Below are 21,376 nucleotides of genomic sequence, written 5' to 3'. Positions count from 1 at the left end.
CCCCTAGAAGTCCCACAAAGAAACCAAAGTTATCCAGACAGGCTCATGCCCTTCAACTGACCGATAATATCAGAACCCCTCCTCTTCTACTATATCATGTATTCAACCGTAGGATTCCCTGTATAAATCAGAGATAAAGGTGTGTGTGTCTTCTTATGATTATGCTCATGCGCACAAGATCTCTAAAACATGCAATTCTGAGTTATTGTTTGAGTCATCTTTCCAAATGTTGTGGGTAGCTTATCATGACTTTAATTGTTGTCGGCCATAGGGAACTACTAGCCCCTTGTACTCCCTCTCGGGAGGTCAAATAATTGAGTTCACAACAAGACCTTACTGAGTTGAAAGTCATCTGCTGCCAAGGAGAGATGTCTAGGCTTCACCATGGTCTGAATCAAATTTATCCCTCCTTTGACGAAGTGGACCTACATGGAACCACCACAAAACTGGTTGGCCTGGTGGCTGAACTCAAGGTTATGCTTAAAGATGAAAAGAAAGGTTCTCATGAGGTAGATATTTCCCGGGAGACGTCGTCTCTAAGTGCCTTGGTTTCTAGAACACAACTTGAAGAGGAGAAAGATGCTCATGTTGGTGTAAGCCCTAGAGGACAATACTTTTGGTACTTGTATCGAATTATTTATTAATAATAAAAGGCTTTTTCTTTATTATGTTTGTCTAATAAAGTCCCTAGATTAGATATTCCGTTTAATGTATCAAGTGTGACTTAATCATGAGATCACATTAAATATAAGGACATTATTCTTAAAGTATCCATAGTCGAGCTTTATTGTGAAGTGGGATAACATTAAAGCATTAAGACTATTATATATATAGACTGATGATCACATCTCATGGATCATGGATAAGGAGTTATCAAGTCTTAAACATAGGTATGAATATTAAGAGTAATATTTATACTGGATTGACCCGCTATGAGAATACTATATAGAATGTTATGCAAAGTGTCATAAATTATTCTCATGGTGATAATGGTGTATACCACCCTTCGACCTGAAACCACTATGGACCCTAGATGTAGACTCGAGTGCCTTATTACTGATCAAACATTATCCATAACTGGATGACCATAAAGACAGTTGATGGGTACTCCACGAAGCATGCTAAGGGACATGAGTGACCTAGATGGAATTTGCCCATCCTGGGAAACAAGATAAATGTCTATGAGCCCAATATTGAACTGGACAAGGATGACACGGTCTATGCCTTGTGTTCAATATAGACATAAGGGCAAAAGGGTAATTATACACATAATTATTATCACAGAAGGATTTTCAAATCACATGACATTTTCGTGTCTTGGGTAGCAGTGATGTGTTGCTAGATACCGCTCACTGTTTATTATGTTAAATACGTGATTTAATATAATTGCCAATGCCGCGAAAACCTACAGGGTCACACACAAAGGACAAATTGATGAGAGATTGAGTAACTAAGGAATACCATAATGTACGGTGCCCTTAAGTGAATTGTAGAACATCGTAAGGTACGGTGTACTTAAGTAGAATACGAAACATGGTAAGATACCACGCGCTTAAATGATTTTGGCATATTATAAGATATGGGTCATATACACTTGACTGGGCTTTTTAGCTTGCAGCCCACACAAGTGGTTCTATAAATAGAACCCTTGTGTAGAAGCATTAGTGCAGTTGCAATTTCGTTTCTCTCTCTCTCTCACTCAAAGCCTTCATTCGTAACAGCTAGCGCTGAGATTGAAGGAATTCGTTCGTGTGGACTGAGTAGAGGCGTTGTCATTGTTCAACGTTCGTGATTGCTCCGTAGATCTGCATCAAAGGTTACAATCGCCACAAGAGGTAACGATTCTATCACTGATCATGCCCATTCGTAAGGATCATTAAAGGAGAAATTTTAAATTCCGCTGCGTTTTGGATCGCCCTTCTCCTTCAGCTCATTCGAGAAAATTAAAGGTTTTCTAGGACGAGCTGGTTGGTTTGGATAAACATCTTCTAAACCATTCGGTCGGGGGTTTGGAAGAAGCTGCATTCAAGAATGTTGTAGATCAGTTGGAGGTATTTATTATGGACGTTCAAGCTCTTTATGGTTCTTCGGGATTTGTCCTCATAAAAGTTTTATTATAATTTTTCTTTTATTCGCTTTGTAAATTGAAAGATGTTTTTGCATTATTTTATTGGCCATATTAGCTTTTGTTGTATTTCTACAACATTTTCTTTGTTTTATAGGAATTTCATCTCTTCTTTCACCTTAGAAAATCCCATTTTTTGGGAGTCTGTATGGTATGGTAGGGAAGAAATTGTGATTGCCATCAGGCACTTTCCCTACGTCACAAAGGATTGTCCCCGACCAAGGGTTAGGACCCACTCGTACCCCAGGTTTTGACTTGGATCGAGGTGGACGTCTCATGGGGTCCACCGCCTACACTCTTGGAGTGGCTAGCTCCTAAGAGGGGGTGCAGCAACTGCGCTGAAATGTGCGTAGTGTTTCTTGTCTCCTATTTCCTAAAAATAAAGAATAAACACAAATGCAATTAACATGATAAATGGGAAAATGTCATTATATTTATGTATATATTAATAGGTTACATTTAAACAAAGGAAACATTTTGACTACCCCTTTTTTCAGTTGTAGTACCGCTTTAACTTGGTGATATTCTAGATTCTTGGAATTCACTCCCATGCTAGATTTTATGGGATGTAGTCTCCCTTCCTAATAATGGCTTGCACATTGTATGGTCCTTCCTAGTTTACTGCTAACTTGTCGTCATGTGCGTTCTTTCCTCTAATATATGCCATTTGCAACACTAGATCCCCTGTCTGAAACTCTCAAGGTCAAATATGTCAGTTATATCGAGAGGTCATGGTTTGTTTGATGACGCTCCTAGTGAAGGAAACAAATGTTCTTTTCTCTACCAAGAGGTCAATTTCTTATCTAATTACCCGATTTTTTTCTTCCTACAAAGGATGGAGTACCCTTCAACTCAACTCTTCAACCTCTACTAGAATAATGGCCTCGGTGTCGTAGGTGAGGCAAAATGAAGTTTAACCAATAGTTGAATGGGTGGCCATCTAGGCCCACAAGACATGTGTTAGTTCATTGGCCCAGTTTCTCTTGGCTTCTTCAAGTCTCTGCTTCAATCCCCTTAATAGCATTCGGTTAGATGCTTCTGAATGCCCATTGGTCTAGGTATGCTCTGTTGAGGCAAAATGTTGCTTAATCTTAAGTTCATCCAACAAACGTTTCAACTTCTTGTTTATGAATTGCATCTCGTTGTCAGTTATAATAACATCAGGGACTCCAAATTTGTTTAGGATGTTCCTTTTGAAGAACTTCAAAATGTTTGCTGTTGTGATATTTTCCAATGCTTCTACATCAATCCACTTGGTAAAATAATCCATAGCTACTATCAGGTACTTAATTTGGCCCATAACTATTCAAACATACCTAAAATGTCTAAGCCCCATTGCAAGAAGGGTCAGGGTGATGTCAACATTTGCAGCTTTGTGGATAGGGCGCTAAAGATGTCCCCATGTCGCTGGAATTGGTCACATTTCTTAATATACTCCTTTGAGTATTTAACCATGGATGACCAGTAATACCCTGATCTCAAAATCTTTTTTTCCAGTGCTCGGGCACCTATGTATTTCCCAGGTATCCTTTTGTTTACTTCCAAGATCACGTAGACATCTTCTTCTTTCCCCATGAATCTTAGCAAAGGGGTGGAAAAACCTCTTCTATATAAGGTTCCTTTGACCAGTGTATATGAAATAACTCTTATTCATATGGAAACGAATTTGGTTGGGTTGACAGGGAAAATTTCTAGTTCTATATACCCTAATATTGAGGATATCCAGAAGGGTTTATTAGCGTTGTGTACGACTGCCACCATGTCTCCCGGAACCTCGATACTTTGGACCTTCATAGTTTCTTGGATGAGCGAATGGTTAATTTTATGACTTATTGTACTTTCCAATCTAGATAGTACATATGCCCTGGTGTTTTCTTCTCGGGGAACATGTGCGTCCTCGTCCATCTTGAACCTTGCTAACTTCTCTCTGGCTAGTTTCAAATATTGTTGCACTAACAGATCTTTAACTTGTGTGTCTACTCTAATATGAGAGACAGACAACTGGAAATATATCTTTAGCCTAATACTATATTCTCCCATTTCTCTGACCAAAGTCACCCTGCTAATTATTGTTTCATAAACGGATTTTGTTGGTGGTAGAAAACTATAATTGCAAGGAAACTTCCACTACGAGGCCGATTCCATTTTCTAGAATTACACTAGCACTGGTTCCTCGGTTGTTGGATGATCCATCAGTAAATATTATCCAATTATGATTTGTCCAAATAGTTGGGCTTTAAATACCTTTCGTGCTTCAAAACATACTTCAAATTCTGACAATTTGATGGCCCACTTTGCCAACCGCCCGAAAAAGTCTGGTTGCTAGAGTACCTGCTTCAAAGGTAAGTCTATGCGAAATATTATGGAATGTGCGAGGAAATACCTCCAAAGATTTCTCGAAGCAATTACCAATGCTAGATCCATTTTCTCTATCTTTTGGTAGCGCATTTTCGACTCGGCCAGTGCCTTAAATACGAAGTATACTGGACTCTGGCTGGAATTCAGTTACTTGGTCGAAACTTCACTTACGACTTCTTACGAAATTGCCAAGTATAGGTATAGGACTTCATCTTGGAGTAGTCGGGGTGAGCACTACTAGTGTGGCCAATGCCCTCTTTAGTAATTCGAACACTCTTTCATATTTTATTGTCAATTCAAACTTTGCTTCTTTCCTCAACAATCTATAGAAAGGCAATGCATGTTGGGCGGATTTCGAAAGGAACTTATTTAAAGTGGTGAATGGGCCTCTTTCTTTGAGGTTGATGCACTCATTTGAACAAATGCTTCACACTTATAGAGTTAGGTTCATTTCCTCTCTCTATGAGGTAGAATCCCAAGAATTTGACACCTTTCACTCCAAACATGCATTTCTATGGGTTAAGCATCACGTTATACTGTCAAAATCTTTTGAATACCCACTAGAGATGTTGATCATGAGATCTTTCTTCACTAAATTTTAGGATAAATTTGTCCATGTACGCCTTCAATGTTTCACCTCTCTCCTCTCTAAATACCTTGTTCATCATTCTCTAATATGTCGCGCCCGCATTGTTCAACCTGAAAGGCATGACATTGTATTGGTAATTGGCTTGTTTGGTCATGAAGGTCTTCACCTTCCTATCAGGTCAGAAAATAGGTATCTGGTTGTATCTAGAATAGGATTCAATGAATGACAACAACTTATACCCAACCTATTTATATGCCAAATTGTCGTAATTAGGCAGTGGATAAAGTTCTTTTGGGCATGCTATATTGAAGTCAATATAGTCAACACATATCCCCGGCTTCCTTGAGACCTTCTTAACTAGTACGGCGTTAGAAATCCATTATGTGTACTACACTTGATAAATGAAATTGGCATCCAACCGGCCCTCCACTATGCTAGAGATAGCCTTAGCCTTCTCTAGTTATCGCCTCATTCTTCACTAAGATACGTACCAAGCACTAGGGTCAACTTTTAACTGATGTCAGACTATTCTAGGGTTGATGTCATGCATCTAGTGGAGGAAGTAGTGAAAAAATGTATGTGTTAGCCCAAAGACATTTTATCAATGTTATTTTTACTTCAAAAGGGAGCACAAACCCTATCTTCATGGACCATGCATGATTATCATTAATTTAAACGACTTTGAAATCACCGTTCGAGATTGGTCTAACGTCATCCTTACGTGCATCAAGATCGAACATATTGACTTTCTCCAAACCTTCCTTTTCCACTTCCAAAAAGGTGAGGAGGTTTTTGAGTGTGATTTCTCTGATACACCTTACCACTTTCAAGTCAACATTGATAACCTGGTTTCCCTTTCTTATTATGATACACTGCCTTTAGGTAGACTGGAGAAGTCACAACGTCTAGCTTTGTTGGAAAGGGTCTACCAAGGATGCCACTAAAGGAACTCTTACACGAAATTACCAGGAAGCTAAGGGTTACCTTTATTTCTCATTCTCCTTCTCCAAGAAATAATGTGTTAGATGGGAATTTTTTAGCTGAGATTTTCGATAAGGGAAAATACCTCAAAAAAGATGTTAAAGGTAGGGACCTATTGACTATTTGATGATGTGTACATGGTTCTTAGTTCTCAAGCGGAAATAAATTGGGACTTAGTATCTATTGGGAATGTTATGGAAACATCTCGACATAAATGATTCTCGACAACACTAATTACGTCGAAGAGGCGGTTATTTGGGGGCGTAGATGTCACGTTTAAATATGGATAACTATTTTGAAGTTGCATTCTAAGGACATGTGGAAGAAATGTGAGGCGAAGGGGCATGCAGGCTTCTACGTGGCGAAATTTGGGGATTTAAACGCTAAAGGCAGTTATTACTCACTAGTATATATAGGATTTTCATTTGTAGAATTAGGGGTATTCATTTTACTACAGAATGTCACTTACACTCGAGGTATCAACGTTAAGAGAAAAAAGTCTTCATTGAGAGAATGTATGAACCATGAAACACCAATATTTACTTTAATGCAAAAGTATTTTCAATTCAGTTTACTTTTCTATTACTTTCATCCATACACCATTTTAGTACTTTCATTTTACTCTTTTTCTATTGCATTATTTCATTATCTTTGTCGAGATTGCACATTTACATTTTAATACAAGTATTTCGACCTAGTTGAAATCATGTCTTGTTCCCAAAGAAAACCACAAATTAAGAACTTTGGCACGACGTCCTAGGATTCATTAGTTGATCCTGTTTGTAACCTTTAACTAAGACATTATCAGTTGTTTACGAAATTCCAACGTAAACACAGTGTCAGAGCTGTTATTCCTCAGGGCGAGTTACTAAATCGTTGAATGCCAATAGATATCTGCCATTGTATGGACTCAAATATGGTTTTTAGAGACCTAATTGCTTGAGTGTTTCGGTGTAAAGGATATCACATGAACTTTCATCTTCTAGGAGGAATCTTGTTACCATGTGATTGGTAACGATGACTATTCTCACTAATGGAAACTACGTGTTCGGGTCTCCATTTATCTTACGAAATCAAAATCCTAGCATCATACATACTTCACTATACAATATGGTGTTGGTCATTGTTTGGATGAGGTCCTCCAGTGGTGGATCTCTGTTAGGAATTTCTTTCTTGCAGATTTCATCGATAACACAAAATAGAGGTTGTGCAAGATCAGATAATTTGTATGATTCCTTTGGTGCGACTTAGAAGTTATCCCTTCCATCTCATTATGGTTATTAAGGTAAATATATGGATTTGGATTGAGACTGATTTGTTCGGGGAATTTAATTGTGTAATTTCATGGGAATTATATGTCATTTCCCATAGACGCCGCCATTGTTTTGTTATGGAACCAAAAATGGTGTTGATTAATGATGTAGGATTCCAGAATCAGTGATGTTGATCTCTGATATAGATGTGTGGGCTGGTCCTACAAGGTTAGCACTCCAACTCGCAAGTTAGTTACAAAGTTCAAGATGAGTATAGCATAAAGTGGAGATTAGAAAAATGCACCTTGAATTTCACATCTGCTGACTATATATGTTGGATAATTTTGATTAGGTTTATGCATGGTTAGGCTCTTGCATTAGGACTTTAGCCGGCTCAGAACACTAAGAATGCAAATTGGCATTTGGAAATTAGGTCTCACATGACCTTCTTAACTATAGAATCCAAAATATTTTCAAGAATTCTATAAAGACTCCCAACCAAGTAGATGGGTTTGGACTCTTCTATGCTTTGAGGGTTATCTGATTTAGGGATCAGGGCTAAAAAAGAGGTAGTCACAACTTTTCGAACCTTATTATTAAAATAGAGTTCATTGACAAACTTCACAACATCCTCCTTAAGACTCCCCCAACAAGTTTTAAAAAAACCAATGTTGTATCCATATGGGCAAGGTTTTTTGTCCTTATCACTTAGCCACACCACTTCTTTTATTTCTTCAACAAAAAGAGCAGCCTCAAGGGAATTACTTTCTTCTAAGGTCAATTGCTTGAAAGTCACACCTTCCAATAAAAGCCTCTTTGAAATAGGTTATGTAAATCTACTTTCAAATTGATGATTGATTTTGAATTTTACCTCTTCTACTTTAACTAATCTTGCTCTATCTGTGTTGAGTCCCACAATGACATTCCTTCTAAACCTCATTTTTATGAACTTATGAAAGAACTTAGAATTTGAATCTCCTTTTTTGATTCAGTTGTGTCTAGACTTCTGTTTAAGGATACTTCTTTGTGATGCATTGGTTGCCAATCTTAGTTTGTTACCAAAACACGACTTTGCCATACTGAAAGAATCTTTAACTATTGAATCATTAGCAGCCACATGTTCTAGGTCATTTAGATCTTTCACAACAGACTCCACTTCTAATTTTATGATACCAACACATCTATGTTACATCTTCTCGTGTTTTTTTTAAATCTTCAACTTTTCCTTTAAGACATAAGTTGCCTTGACTTGAACCACAGTTGAATTCTAAATCCTTCTCACAAATTGAATAAAGTATGTGTGTTCCAAGCAACGATTGAAAAAACTTGAAAGGCTTCCGACTCCAATTTGAAACATTTCCTCTATAATCCAAATTGGACAATGATCAGATAAGTCCATGTTCCCTACACATTGACATTCAATTTTCTGTTTCACAATCAACCCATATGATATGAGGAATAATCCAAGTGACTCATAACTCTTCCATCCAATTTGAACCATGAAAACTTGCTACCAGATAAGGGAACATCCACTAAGTCCAAGCTTTCTATGAACTCCCAAAATTCAAACATTCCACCTCTATTTACTAAGTTACTTTGCCCTTTTCTCTCGGCCTCCCTCTTTATAGCATTGAAATCTCTTGTTATACACCACTCTCCACTAGAGACTTTTTTTAAATCATACGATTCTTTCCATAGTTTTCTCTTATTTTGAATAAAGCAAGATGAATAAATGTTCATTATATAGATAAATAAGTCACACCAGATCACATTTATTCCCATAAATCCCTCACCCGAAAAGCTGAAAATCAAATGAAACATATTTTCTTTCCACATTATTAGCAATTCTCCAAATCTCCCTAAGGCTAGTTACATAACCAAATATTTATTTACACGGTCATAAAATATGTAATATAAATGACAAAAGTGTAAAAATAAGATACTTTAAAACTAAGGGAAAAATATATTATCCTCCTATGAGGTTGTCTATTAAAATGACACTGACACTTTCTCTAGTTTAAGAATATACACTAATCTTCTTTAAGGTATATTAAAATGACATCGACATGCTTTCTAGTTTTTAGTGACAATAAAAAACCTACACATCAATATTGATGACATTTATAGACGATTTTTCGTTTGTCACTAAGTATTTTGGTTGATATTTATAAACTTAGAGGAGATTGATGTATATTTAAATTTAAGGAGGGTGTCAATGTCATTTTAACAAACGTCGAACATCGAACACAAGACGAGTGTAATTTTGACTATAATTAACTCTTTAACTAGATTAAGGCCCGCGCGATGCGTAGGGTTGAGATGAATTATTTAAGTAATATTAGATTAGATTGATTTTAGTTGTCTAGTACACAGTTTTTTAATTAAGAGAATAAGATGGAGAGAGTATTAAAAAAATACAATTTTACGTGAAAAAAATGTTTGAACTATGGATATATAAGATAAGACATTAAAATTAAAATGAAAAAAATGTAAAATAAGTGTATAAAACTTGTGTAGTTTTTTATTGCTTCATTTTTCACTTATCCAACCTTTTCAAGAATGTTTTTTCATCATGATATGAATTGAATATATTTCACATTTGAACAATTCAGACACTATGTAACTAATTATTACAGACCATATTAGATCTAAGATGAAACTCTCTATTTTACAAATTCTTGATAGTTTTTATAGTGAAATGAACATGATTGTTGAATATATTTTTATGAGTTGGTTGATGAATTATGTATAGAAATAAATCCAAGAATATTATTTTTGTGCATTTGTCTTTCACTATCCCATTAATTTTTAATGTATACAATTGATTTAATTCAATTAAATCTTCTTTTTATATTAATTATTTTTAATTTACTAATATATTGTAGAACCATTTATATGTAAATTGATTGAAAAATAATTGTTTAATTTTATATTTGAAGTTTAATTTCTTAATATGTAACTACAATTATAATTGAATTATATTTTAGAAAGAACGTGAGATTTTTTTTTAATTTAAAAGTCATAAATAAAATTTAAACATATTATTTAACTATTTTATGATAAGTAATTTAATACTCTCTTTTTATCATAATTTTAAAAATATTTATAAAATATATATCCCTTCAAATAATTTTTATGGAGTAAAATATTAGATAATGTATTTTAGGTTTGAAAAAAATGAATAGACATGTAAAAAGTAATGATTGTATATGAAAAATAAAATAAAGAAATAATTTATAAAATATAAATATTGGTGTTTTAAAAAAATAATAATTATAAATTGAACGTTACCTATTATACTAATATGTATATTAAATGATTTATATAATTATGTTTGGAAAAGTGTCATATCATATTTTAATTAATATGGTATGAAAGATGATGAGTTATCAATACATTAATTTGTGACTTATAATGGATAATAGAATAGATGTATTAGCTTATAAAAAAACTTTTTAATGTAATAACATGTTTTTTTAAAGAATGTTTATTGATAGAGATAGTGGAAGTAATTGATGTTTATCTAGCAATTATTTTGCCGACGAGGCAATTGCATGTCCAGGTCAGCAACTCACCATGTCGATCAAAGACATAGTACATCGACACAGCTTTTTTCTATAAATGGGTTGGTGAGTTAGTTGGAAGCACCATTGCAATTTATTTGCGTAAAACAAAGGCTGACCCCATGTATGTATGACTTTGCAATTTTTGTAGTTAGTTAGCCACATTATAAATTGTCTTTTTGACATTGGGATCAAATCAATGTTTAATAAACACAAATGAGTTACTTTGGGACCCGATGCCAAAACACACTTTGCATTTTGCAACCACTGCCATCACATAAGATGCCACTATCACTGCCTGGCTTTTGATTCGTAATCTCCACCAACCTTTCATAATTTCTTCTACGTTACGACTCACTTTTCAGGTAATGTTAAATTAGCTTGATTTTGATTAAAATATATGTAAGCAGTCTTCAAACTTTGCATGATTCTGCCATCTATAACATGTTATAGAAATAACTCTAACGTTAATTATCAATTGCTGCCATTTTTTATTGAACTCTTTAACTTTTGGTCGTGATGAAATATGGGTCGAGTGTAACTTATCACATAAAAACTTATATATGTGATCGTTTTATATATTTTTTTAATATTTATAGTAATCAACTAATTAATTTATTTAGTTTAATTCATTAAAGTGTTGCATTATAATGTTTACCATGAAGTTTGATAAAGAAATAAAATTTGATTTTATTTAAGGGGTTAAACTCAAAAATATTCTGAAATAGATTTGTGAAAAAATTATAGGTTTTAAAAGATTTTGACAATGAACTATAAAAATATTGAATGAAAAAAATAATGCAGTAAAGTGAATGGGTAAAAAGGAAAAGTTATATTGAAAAAATTAACTTTATAAATGGAATGCAAATACACACAATGAAAACTCGATTCTCATTTTCACATTTGAATAATTTGAGTGTGTAATGCGTAAAATTGGGGATCTATAAAACTACAAACAAACACTGTTTATATACTAGTCTTAATATAATCGTCTATAACGGTCGACTTAGCAAAACTTGACACGTCTTCGTCTTCATGCATATTTCGTCTTTGACAGATTTCCACGTATTGTTCAGTAATTGTATGATCTTATCCATACTCTCTTCGATAAAAACATCATGGTCACGTTAACTGAAAAGAATCCCAAATCTCACTAAGTCTTTTAACTCGACCAGGGTCTTCAATGGACCTCTCGACCAGCTTTCCCAGCCTTCTTCGACAAGATATGCTTATCAAATGACTAAGTGGTTTTCTGGTAAAAAATGATCATTTTAAGTATGGGTGAAACCTTAAATCTGTCATAGTCAAATTTGATCCTGAATTTTCACGTTTATTACTTGTGTCAAAATATGAGGTAACATATACATAAGCGTGTGATGGTTTTAACAATCATAAAAGATAAAAAAAAAAATGGCAGCCAAAACAATCATACATGTGTGAGAACTTCAAACTTCAAACGCTCCACACATATATGACTATTTAGACTCTGATAAGCTCAATTTTATTTGAAAAATATCAATTATTTATGAGAATTTGAACCCTCATAGATACATGTGACTATGTAATATGGTAAGAGTTTTTTACCGCTAAAATTTAGCTACATATTATGTTTTGTGGAGCTTTGGGTGTATTTTTTTTAGGTTTTACACCCCCGCAAATTTAGTCATGTTATTCTTGTAGCATGTGAATCTAACTGCTTTGTACTCGAAGATAGTTGTACGGTGGATGAGCTATCAGACAACAACTAGAGGGCATTTAACCCTAAATAAAAAAAACACTCGACTTGAGGCACAACAATTATCATCTGTAATTGTAATTGTTGAAATTTATGACCTTTTGATATGGGATGATAACTTTTATGAGCTAGTTAGTAAGTCTCGAAATTAAGAAATTTTAGTTAGTTTTGATGTTGGTTGCAACTAAAGTGAACTTATAATAACTTATCTGAAGGAATTTGGCAAAGAAATTGGGAATGAATTTGTAAAACAATATAGGAAAGAATCAAGCTCAAAGAATGAAAAAAAACAAAGAAAAAACTACTAATTTAAAAGAACAAAAGCTATGGGTTAATGTTTGCTCTGATAATTTCTTGAACTTTTTGTTGGGTTTGATTGAAAATATACATGTTGAAAAAGTCTCACATCATTTAGTTTTGTGAATGAAGAGAAAGTCCAAGATTATATATATGATACAAGTTCTTTGAAGTCTCACATCACTTAGTTTTGTGAAGGAAGAAGGAGTTCAAGGTTATATATAAGATTAAAGTTCTTCATTCCAAGATGTACCCGTCAAAAGTACTTTAAGCATGCATTTGAATTTTTTTATATTTTCTCTTATACTCTTGTTTTATAGTGTTGTAAAGGGTAGTTAAATATTTTCTTTGGAGAGTGCGGATGTATTAGGGTGGTTGAGGGTAGTGTATGTGTTGTAACAATTTTTACATAGTTTTATTCTCTGGTTGTCATTTGACAATGGTCGTGGTTTTTTCTCCGGTTTTGGAGTTTCCGCGTTAATCTCTTGTGTTGTTATTGTGTTCCTCTTTTTTCTCTATGTTTTGTTTTTCCTAACAAGTGGTATCAAGAGCATTGATTTGGTGGGGTATAATTTTTTTTAGTATGCTCTGTGGTTGTAGTTTTGGCTGATCTTTCACATCATAAAAGAAATTGTATACTCTGTGTTGGTTGGGGAAATTTTGTTTTGTTGCATGAAAGGTTTTGGTTGCAATGTCAAGTTTTTCAAGTGCAGTGAAGATTGACTTAGAGAAATTTGACGGAAGAATTAATTATGACTTGCGAAAAATTCAAGTCAAAGATGTTTTGATACGATTAGGATTACACAACATAGACAACGAGAAGTGGGAGAAATTACATTTGAGATCTTTGAGTATAATCTGCATGTCTTTGGCTAAGAGTATTCTTGCGAATGTTCTTGGTACATCGTCAGCCAAAGAGCTTTAAGAGAAAGTTTAAGGGCTATATCAAGGAAAGAGTATATCAAATCGTTTATTGTTGAAGGAGAAGTATCATAACTTGCGTATGGATGAACATATGAAAGTATCTGATCATCTAAGTATTCTAAATGATATTGTTTCTGATTTAGAAACTATTGGAGTCAAGATTGACGATGAAGATAAAGCTTTGAGACTCATATGGTCTGCTTCATCTTCCTATGAGCATATTAAACATGTTTTAATATATGGAAATGAAATTTTGAGCTTTGAAGAAGTTTCTAGTAAGATTATTTCTGAAGAAAGAAGATTGACGGGTGAGGAGAATACTTCATCAAACTCAGTGTCAGTCGCTAGAGGAAGGTCGTATGTGAAGAAAAACAATGAAACGATTATGAGATGTTAGAAATGTGGAAAGCTTGGACATATAAAGTATAAGTGTCCTGATGAGGCAGAGTCAGAGAAGGACTCTGAGTCAAATGCTAGGAATGTCTCTCATGCTAGAGAGGATGATCTTCTCTGAAAATTGAGAAATGTGTCCTTATGACATTTCAGTTGTCATGGAAAAGGACGAGTTATTGCTAGCGGATTAACACGGGGGCATTGATGCAAAATGTGTTGTGAGATTATGTCGATGGTTGAAAAGCTTTTGACCAACAAGGAAGTTTCACCATAAAGTTCCAACCTGGTTTTTGATATGCGAAGATTCTTGAAGTGATTTAGCTTCAAGTGAAGTATACTTTTCTTTAGGTGGAATATGATAGTTTTTAAAACTATGATTATCGTTGAAGTCAGTGTGAAAATTCTTGGAGTGGTGTAGTTTGAAGTGACTATACTCTTTATGGTGGAGAATGATTGTCGATGAAGACAATGATTCATTATGCTTTATTTTTCCTAACACTTTTTCCCATTGTTTACTAGTTTATAAAATAAGTAGCCAGTTATGACTTAAGTTTTCGATGTAAAAGTAACTATGTATCCATTTGAATTGGTGGCATTAATGAATAAAATTGGATTTAGTATTTGATTATGTATCTCATTAACATCGTAAAGATTTATCTAAAATTGCTATTTAATGGCCAATATTGTTATCTTATTAACATTGTGTAAAAACAAGCACATATTAGTGCATAACAATGAATTCAAATGATGATAAAATAAAATTATCTCAAATTCAAGGGGGTAAACATGCCATTAAACAATCACCAAAGTGTATAAGTCATAACATGACATGGGATAAAATATTAAGCGTCTTACATAATTTAGTCATTACATGGCTAAAACAAACACGTAAAGTGCATAAGTCATAGAATTTGTTAAAATAGACACACACAAAAACATAAAGATCATAAATAATTACATGTTTAATATAAATTTTAAGTGAATTACATCAACTTGGTCATTACAAAAAAACAAAAAAACAATAAAAATCATTGAGAAAACCTCATAGATATATCATCCTAAAATCTCATAGATCTAATACAAGTTCCAAACCTGGTAGCATAGCATTAGGATCTTGTGTCAAACTTCCTTCTTCAGACTCAAATATCATAATTTTTTGGGGGGAGTTTTTTACTAGGGAGCATAGAACATTGTGGGACTTCTTCTTTTTTGGAGCAACACCTTTGTGAGAGACACACCACATATTCACCTAAAACCTTAAGGTGATAGGTGAGTGGATTCTCTCACTTATAAATGCTCAAATCTCGACATTTATAATTAATGTGGGATTATTCCCCCTCAAGTGTGATTCCACAATGTTTCCCCTTAAGTGAAAGCTCTTCTTACTTCCACAAAGTCTTGTACCGCACGGAAGGTTTCTTATTCACCATATTGGCGCCGTTGACACTCTTCAACGGAACATTTCTTATTCACCATACTGACGTTGTTGACTTTCTAAAACCAAAGGCTCGTGACGCCATTTGTTATAGGAGATTTTCACTAGGGAGCATTGCACATTGTGAGACATTTTTCTAGAGTAACACATTTGTGAGAGACACACCACATATTCAACTAAAACTTTTGCATACGTGACATTGATGATTGGGATAAAAAAAATAATTTTTAATAATATGTCATTGATGATTAAGATAATTTATTAATTAATATTTTTTATAGAATAAATTTATAATTAATATTTTTAAAAATTAATTATTTGAAAAGAATTACTAGGACCTAAGCCCAATTCATTACATCATCCATTTCAAGCTTGAGCCCAAGAAGAAATTTTATATTGCATTATAAACCTTTATAAACACTAAAATTATTTATAGAAAAAACAATGCGGGACTCTAGTGAAAATTCCTTATGATTTGTGAGTTAGATCCCAATCATCAACGTCACGTATACAAAAATGCAGGAGATCATAAAAATACAAAGACCATCAAAATTAAGGGATCAAAATTGTTGTTTTTGTAATAAGGAGTCAATTATTTAAAACATCCAAACTAGGGGAACCAAAAGTGCATTTAAGCCTAAAATGATTAGAGGTGTTGATTTTGAAATTACATTGCAATCAGTACCATTATTTTGATGTTATGTCAATTGTTTGTCATATGTGTGTTTGTAATTTGATTTATCGCGCTTGTATTATTTGTTTGTAATTTATGTGTAACTATATGCTTCATTGTTAGATATGTACTATAAGACGCCTATTCATTTATTTAATTAGATTTTGATCCATATAAGTGTGTTTTAGCCTTTTTCACAATTTGATGCAATCAAAATATTGTTGTTACTTTAATATCAAGTTAGAAGTCTTAAATCAAGGTTTTTGAAAGTCTTGATTCGAATCAGACATATTGTGATTTGAATTATGAACTTACTGAAAGTGAGGAATTTGTCTCTGCCAGTCTGATTTGAATAAGAGAAATTTGTAATTCAAATCATAATACTTCCTGACTCAAATCACATGATTAGTGATTCGAATCAAAGTCATTCAAATTTCTTTAAACCTAAATGTGATTCGAATCACACATTGCTTGACTTAAACCACGCATTCAGACTTGATTCAAAACACTAGTAACAAACTTTTTCACTTCACTACCTTTGGTTCACTTCATTCTCTCTTTGATTCAAATCAGATTTTTCATTTCCCATATTTTTGTGTCTTACCTTTAACACCTATTTTAACCCTTTTGGTTCTCTTTTTTAAAAATGTTATTGAAAAATTAGATTTTGATGGATCATGTGATGATTGTTGTCACATGTGGTGATCAAAATTAAGAGAAACTCTTTGATAAATTATTGAATGTTTCTGTTTTAAAAAACCCATAAAATTTATCAAAGCCTAATCTTTCTTTGTCAAGAATCTTGAGAGAAATCATGAAAATATTTCTTCATTCAAAACTATCTCCGAAATTCAACCTTGTGAGAAAACCTCCTATAATGTTGAGAGTGTGAGAATCGTTGTTTAATGTGAAATTTGGTAAGTAAAGACAAGTTTGATTTTACTTAAGGGATTAAACTCAAAAATATCTCAGAAAGATTTGGGCAAAAATTGTATGTTTTGAAAGATTTTGACAATGAACGTCAAGAACATTAAATGAAAAAATAGTGCAGTAAAGTGAATGGGTAAAAAGGAAAAGTTAAAGGAAAAAATTAACTTTATAAATGGAACGCAAATATATACATTGAAAACTCGTTTCTCACTTTCACGGTTTGATACTTTGAGTGTGTAATGTGTAAAACTGTGGACCTCTAAAACTACAAACAAACACTGCTTATATACCAGTCCTAATATAACCGTCTACAACAATCGACTTAACAAAACTTGACACGTCTTTGTCTTCATGCATTTTTCGTCTTTGAAAGGTCTCCATGTGTTCTTGAATAATTATATGATCTTATCCATACTCTTTTCGATAAAAATATCATAGTCACATCAACTGGAAAAACGCCCAAATTTTACTAAGATTTTTAACTTGACCAGGGTCTTCAATGAACCTCTCAACCAATTTTCTCAAACTCCTTCGACAAGATATGCTTATCAAATGACTAAGTGATCTTCTGGTCGAAAATGACCATTTCGACTATGGGTGAAACCTTAAATCTATGTCATTGCCGAATTTGATTCTGAGTTTTCATGTTTATTACTTGTGTCAAAAATATGAGGTAACAAACTGCCCCCACAAATGCCATTTTTCGACAATACAAATGTCAAAAGGGAGAAATGTGGCATTTTTGAACACTTTTCGACACTGTTCAGATCACACTGCTGACATCAGTGTAATCATTATGCCTTTTCATAAACGTCTATTTAGTATGGTTTTTCGTAAAAGAACCATCACTACTCCTACTTCCTATGAGAGATTATCAATATTCCAATACCATTCTCATTCCTATGACTAGAACCACCGAAGTATAACTTCCAAGGTTTCGACTCTAGGAAATTCTGAGCCACATTTACTATCGGATGATCGACAATGAAATCAATGACAATGTATCCCTTAATGGCCTTTAAAGGCGCATAAGTTTGGGAATATCATGTTATAGCAAGATTCCACTTGTCAATTCGACTATGCAAAATTGGTTTGGGCAACATATGTTTAATGACATCGAAGTGTGAAGAGACGTAAACATCAACTAGCTTTATATAATGTTTTAATTTTGTACAAGAGAAATACAAACATAAGCACAACTTTTCTATAAGGCTATACCTCGTATCTACATCATTCAACACTTGACTGAGGTAATAAGTGACTCGTTCGACACCATTATCATCCTCTTGAGCCAACATGCTCCCTATGGTCCAGTCTAATGCAAAAATGTACAATCTCATGCAACTGTCTCTAAAAGGAGGAGATAAGCTCAGGGGATGCATCAGGTATTCATTGATCTCGTCAAAAGCCATTTGATGTTCTTGTTTCCATTTAAACCCTTCTTTCTTCAGCCGAAGTAATGGTGAAAATGCTTGTGTCTTTCCACTTAGGTTCGAAATGAACCTCCCCATGAAGTTGACCTTCCCCAATAGAGACTGCAGCTCTTTTTTGGTCGAAGGAGGTCAAGTTTCCATAATGGCCTTAGTTTTATTCTGGTTGATTCGATCCCCTTTTTATGCACAACGAAACTAGGGAAATCTTCAGCATACACACAAAAAGCACACTTGAGAGGATTAATTTTTAGTCTATACCTTCTCATTCTTTCAAATGATTGTCGAAGATGGTCTAGATGGCCATTTTTCGACATGGAATTAATGATTATATCATCAATATATACTTGCATGAGAGTCTCGATATAATCATGAAAACTCGAATTCACTACACTCTGGTAAGTTGCACCAGTGTTTTTCAAGCCGAAAGACATTGCTATCCATTCATAGGTGCCCAAGACTCCTGGACATCAAAATCCAGAATGGCCTTGCTTTATATCATCAATATATTCGATTTTTCATATGTTAATGATTTTATCACTAAAACTCACTATTTTCATGGATCACTGTCACCACAATACCTTTATTATTTTAATCAATAAAATATTTATAAATATTAATAGTTATTAGTGATATTTGTAAATATTTGTAGTTATTAGATATATTAGATTTATCATCAACAACAATCAAACCTTATTGAATGATCTAAGATACCAATAAATTTACTCTTACATTCGCACAAGCTTTCTACTAATTTATAAAAAAATATTTAAATATATATCTCTTTAGTGTCAAATTAACCGTGATTTGACATAAATAATCCGTATAAAATTATTAACTACATAAATTACATTGTAATTTGATGAGAATATAAAACTATTTATAACAATAGTTTATCAAAATTTAACCTATTTAAAAACTTATTTCCCTGTAAAAAATTTAAGAATGTTGGACAAAAAGCCTACATAACCGTTGGCCACCAAACAATATATAAAACCTAAAAATACAGCTATATACAAAACAAAACATAACTTCATTTTCATTTTTCCTTTCTCAATCAACCCATATTACAGTTGTCAATTCATAAATACTAACACGTGTCATTACACCACCGTATACCATGGCCCAACCGTACACAAAAATAAAGAAATAAAGCTCATCATTATCCCTTTCTTCTATCTCAAAAATAAAATTTAAAAAGATTCATAAGATAAGTCCATGAAATCTCAACCCGTGAAGCACTCATCAAAAAACCACTTTTCATCTGATTCCACATTCAACGGTCCAGATTCACTGTCTCTCTGCAACAACAACAATAACATCAACACCCTCCTTAAAATTCCTGTTTCAAACACATTTCTCTGTCGAGTCATTTCAATTCAAAAAATCTCAAAATGAGTTCTCTAAATTTCTTTCTATTTTCATTCATCTTAGTTTCTTCACTCAAAATAGCAGAATCAAAAACACATTGGAAAGACATAGAGGCTCTTAAACAACTCAAACAGAACATAAACCTTAATTCAATGAATCCAGGCTCATGCGTGAGTACCTGGGACTTCACCTTCGACCCATGCGAAAATCTCTTCAGCGAGAAATTCACCTGCGGATTCAGATGCGACGTCGTCGTTTCACAGCTGAGTCGAGTCACCGAACTCGGTCTCGACCAAGCTGGTTACTCCGGTTCACTCTCTTCCATCGCTTGGGAGAATCTTCCTTATCTCGAAACTCTCGATTTCTCAAACAACTACTTCACGGGTCTCATTCCTGATTCTTTCTCAAACTTAACTCGTCTGAGTCGACTCAGTCTATCATCCAACTCGTTCACCGGAGAAATACCATCTTCCATTGGAACATCTCTTGTAAATCTCCAAGAGCTATATCTCGACAACAACAATCTCCAAGGAACAATCCCTTCAAGCTTCAACAATCTCAAAAGCTTAACAAGGCTCGAACTTCAACGCAATAACCTCACCGGAAAAATCACTGATTTGGGCTCTTTGGTGAATCTCTACCACATGGATCTCAGTGACAATCGTTTCTCCGAAAACCCATCTTCATTCCCGGTTTCTTTAGTTCAGATTTCAATACGGAACAACAATATAAGCGGTGGTTTAGCCTCTGAAACCTTCAAGAACATGATGTATCTCCAGGTAGTTGATTTCAGCTCCAACAAAATCAACGGCTATGTTCCTTCTATATTCTTCAACCTTCCATCGTTACAACAGTTAACACTTTCATTCAACGAATTTTCCTCCATTGAAGCCCCATACGGAACACAATCACTACAAAGCGAACTCATAGCAGTTGATTTGAGTAACAATCAGCTTCAAGGCTTGTTACCTGCATTTCTAGCGTTTTTACCTAGGCTTTCTTCTCTGTCTCTGGAGAATAACCGGTTCACTGGTTTGATACCGGTTCAGTTTGCTTTAAAGACGGTTTTTCCTGAAACCGGAATGGCTCCGTTTGGGAGGCTTTTGTTAGGGGGAAATTATTTGTTGGGAGGGATACCTCGTCCTTTGTTGGTTCTTAAACAAGATTCTGCTAATGTGAGTTTAGTTGATAATTGTTTGTTTAGGTGTCCTCATGTTTTCTTTTTTTGTCAAGGTGGACAACAGAAATCATCCTCGGAATGTAGTCATGTGATTATTCCTTAGATGATGAATTTATTACGATCATGGTATTTTATTTCA

At 34.0% G+C, this 21,376-nt stretch overlaps 1 protein-coding gene across 1 annotated transcript; it reads left to right on the top strand.

Moving 5' to 3' along the window:
* Nucleotides 1-19,864: 19,864 nt before the first annotated feature.
* LOC127120187 (receptor-like protein kinase 7) lies at nt 19,865-21,376 on the top strand. The gene has a single exon (XM_051050594.1). The coding sequence runs from the start codon at nt 20,081-20,083 to the stop codon at nt 21,338-21,340; it is 1,260 nt and encodes a 419-aa protein (XP_050906551.1). The 5' UTR covers nt 19,865-20,080; the 3' UTR covers nt 21,341-21,376.

The sequence above is a fragment of the Lathyrus oleraceus genome, chromosome 2 (genome assembly GCF_024323335.1).
Source record: "Lathyrus oleraceus cultivar Zhongwan6 chromosome 2, CAAS_Psat_ZW6_1.0, whole genome shotgun sequence".
Taxonomy (NCBI): domain Eukaryota; kingdom Viridiplantae; phylum Streptophyta; class Magnoliopsida; order Fabales; family Fabaceae; genus Lathyrus; species Lathyrus oleraceus.
Note: the sequence above shows the minus strand (reverse complement) of the source record. Positions and strands in the feature narration are given on the sequence as shown.